A 2,200-nucleotide genomic window follows, 5' to 3' on the forward strand; every position below is an offset into this window, starting at 1 on the left:
CGAACTCCTCCACCTCCGCGCCAAGCACGACGACTTGACCGCGCAGCTACAAGCACTTGTGGCCGACCGCGCTGCGATCACTGTACCAAAGTCGATCTGGGCCAACCGGGCCAAAGACCAAGCAATTGTTGCACAGCAAGCGCTCCACGAGAACGCCCGCCTCCAAGCACTCCTCCACGACCAGCTCAAGACCATTGCAACCGTCCAGCGGGCCTTGGCGCGCACGCCCAATCTTTGCGACTTTGCGTGCGTCGCGCCGTGGAGGATGGCGACGCTTGGAACCACCGGTCGGCACGAGGCCAAGGCCAAGCTCCTACAGCACGAGTACGACAAGCTTGAGACGGAGTGGATCCGCCACGGTCTCCACGACTTTGAAGCCCGCCACGCCGATGCCGATGCACGCGAGCACTACGTCCGGTGCAAAGACGACGGTCTCTGGGTGCACTTTAAGGAATGCCAGGTTTGGCACGTCGACGCAACCGTGCTGGCCAACGCGGTCTGGAGCATGTTTAGTCAGCAGCTGCCGTCCCAGCCAGACAACTTTCGCGCCGCCGACGTCGAGGTCGATGACAACGTTGCGTATTTCCAGTATACAGCCCACGTCACGTCAAGTGCGCTCCCGCCGATAGACGGCCGCGTCCTCGTCGGGCGGTATATCGAGGCCGACCGGGTCGTGTTTGTGACGCGCTCGATTTTGGACGACGCCGTGTTCCCGTCCAACCCGGCGCGGTTTCTTCAAAACCAGTGCAGCTGGTAGTACGGTAGTATTCTGTACACAATTTTCATCATCGTTGTGCTAGGATCGTTGTGCGAGCCACGGGCAAACAGACGACGCGCCTCACATCGTACGCACGCTTCTCGCCACCGGTGGTGCCAACCGAGAGCACGGTGACGGAGTTTACGCCGGGCATGTACACAGACTGTCTCCTCGAGCTCACGAGCCAAAGAAAACTGTCGCTTCGGCACACGATTCAAGTGGCACTTCTGGCAGCGACAACCGCGCCATCGTAAGCGAGTCATTTTGGCAGTCGTCCATTGCAATCGATGATTGGACGCTTGTACGCTACGCTATAGTCGTCGACGTGCAACGTCAGATCATGTCGTAAAATGGGTATGCATTCCAGCTAATGCAACAGCTTATGTGCATTGCTGCACTACAAGAGTACGAGTACCCTTGATACTCTCTTTGGACGGTTCCAGTCGCGTTACGCGATTGGGCAATGTACTTTTTAAGGGAATCTAGACAGGACGTCTCGCCGCCGATTGGCCAGTTTATATTTTTGTCGAGATGGAGACAGTCGACGATCAGGTCGACGATGACATCTTGGCGCTGTGTGTTCCCGCCGCCGCTGACGACGGCGACCTGGACGCATGGGTCGCCACGCTCCACAGCACGTCGATCGACGCTGCTACGTTGCCCGACCAGAGCGCGCGGCCTGCCAAGCGCCGTCGCACGTCGTTGCGCGACGAAGTCCTGCACCTCCGCGCCAAGCACGACGCGTTGACCGCGCAGCTCGACGCTCTCACAGCCAACGCCTCGGCGATGACGACGCCATCTTCCATCTGGGCCGACCGGGCCAAAGACCAAGCAATCGCGGCGCAGCTCGCGCTGCATGAAAACGCTCGTCTCCAAGACCTCCTTCGCGACCAGCTCAAGACCATTGCGGCGCTTCAGCGCGCGTTCGCTCGCAAACCCAAGCTCTGCGACTTTCCATGCTTGGCATCCTGGAAGCTGGCGACGCTTGGAACCACCGGTCGGCGCGAAGCCAAGGCCAAGCTCATGCAGCACCAATATGATTTGCTCGCGACCGAGTGGATTCGCCACGGGCTCTACGACATCGATGCGCAAGGTCATGACGTGCGCAAGCGCTTTATGCAAGTGGTCGACGACGCGCTCTGTGTTCACTTTGTCGAGTGTCATGCGTACCCCGTCGACTACACCGTGATTGCGGATGCGGTGTGGAGCATGCTCACCCGGCAGCTCAAGCCACAGCCCGAGCTCTACAGCGTCGCCGAGGTGCGTTGGACACAATATTGTCTTGCGTGACTCTATATTCTGCATAATACTAGGACGTCGATATCGACGACGACATTGTGTACATTCGATTTCTTGCGATCCTTGCGGGCACGGCGATGCCGCCAGTGAACGGCCGACTGCTCGCCCGTCGGTTTATCGAGGCCGATCGCATCGTCTTTGTGA

At 59.1% G+C, this 2,200-nt stretch overlaps 1 protein-coding gene and 1 pseudogene across 2 annotated transcripts; both read left to right on the top strand.

Moving 5' to 3' along the window:
* Positions 1–91: 91 nt before the first annotated feature.
* Positions 92–757, top strand: SPRG_18501 (hypothetical protein; the record flags this gene model as incomplete). The annotated part of the gene is made up of 1 exon (XM_012357941.1): positions 92–757. A coding segment is annotated over one exon (666 nt), but the record flags the coding sequence as incomplete, so codon positions are not given.
* A 531-nt stretch (positions 758–1,288) lies between these two features.
* On the top strand, positions 1,289–2,200 carry SPRG_18512 (hypothetical protein; annotated as a pseudogene; the record flags this gene model as incomplete). The annotated part of the gene is made up of 2 exons: positions 1,289–2,017; positions 2,071–2,200.

This window comes from Saprolegnia parasitica (genome assembly GCF_000151545.1).
Source record: "Saprolegnia parasitica CBS 223.65 unplaced genomic scaffold supercont2.1252, whole genome shotgun sequence".
NCBI lineage: Eukaryota > Oomycota > Saprolegniomycetes > Saprolegniales > Saprolegniaceae > Saprolegnia > Saprolegnia parasitica.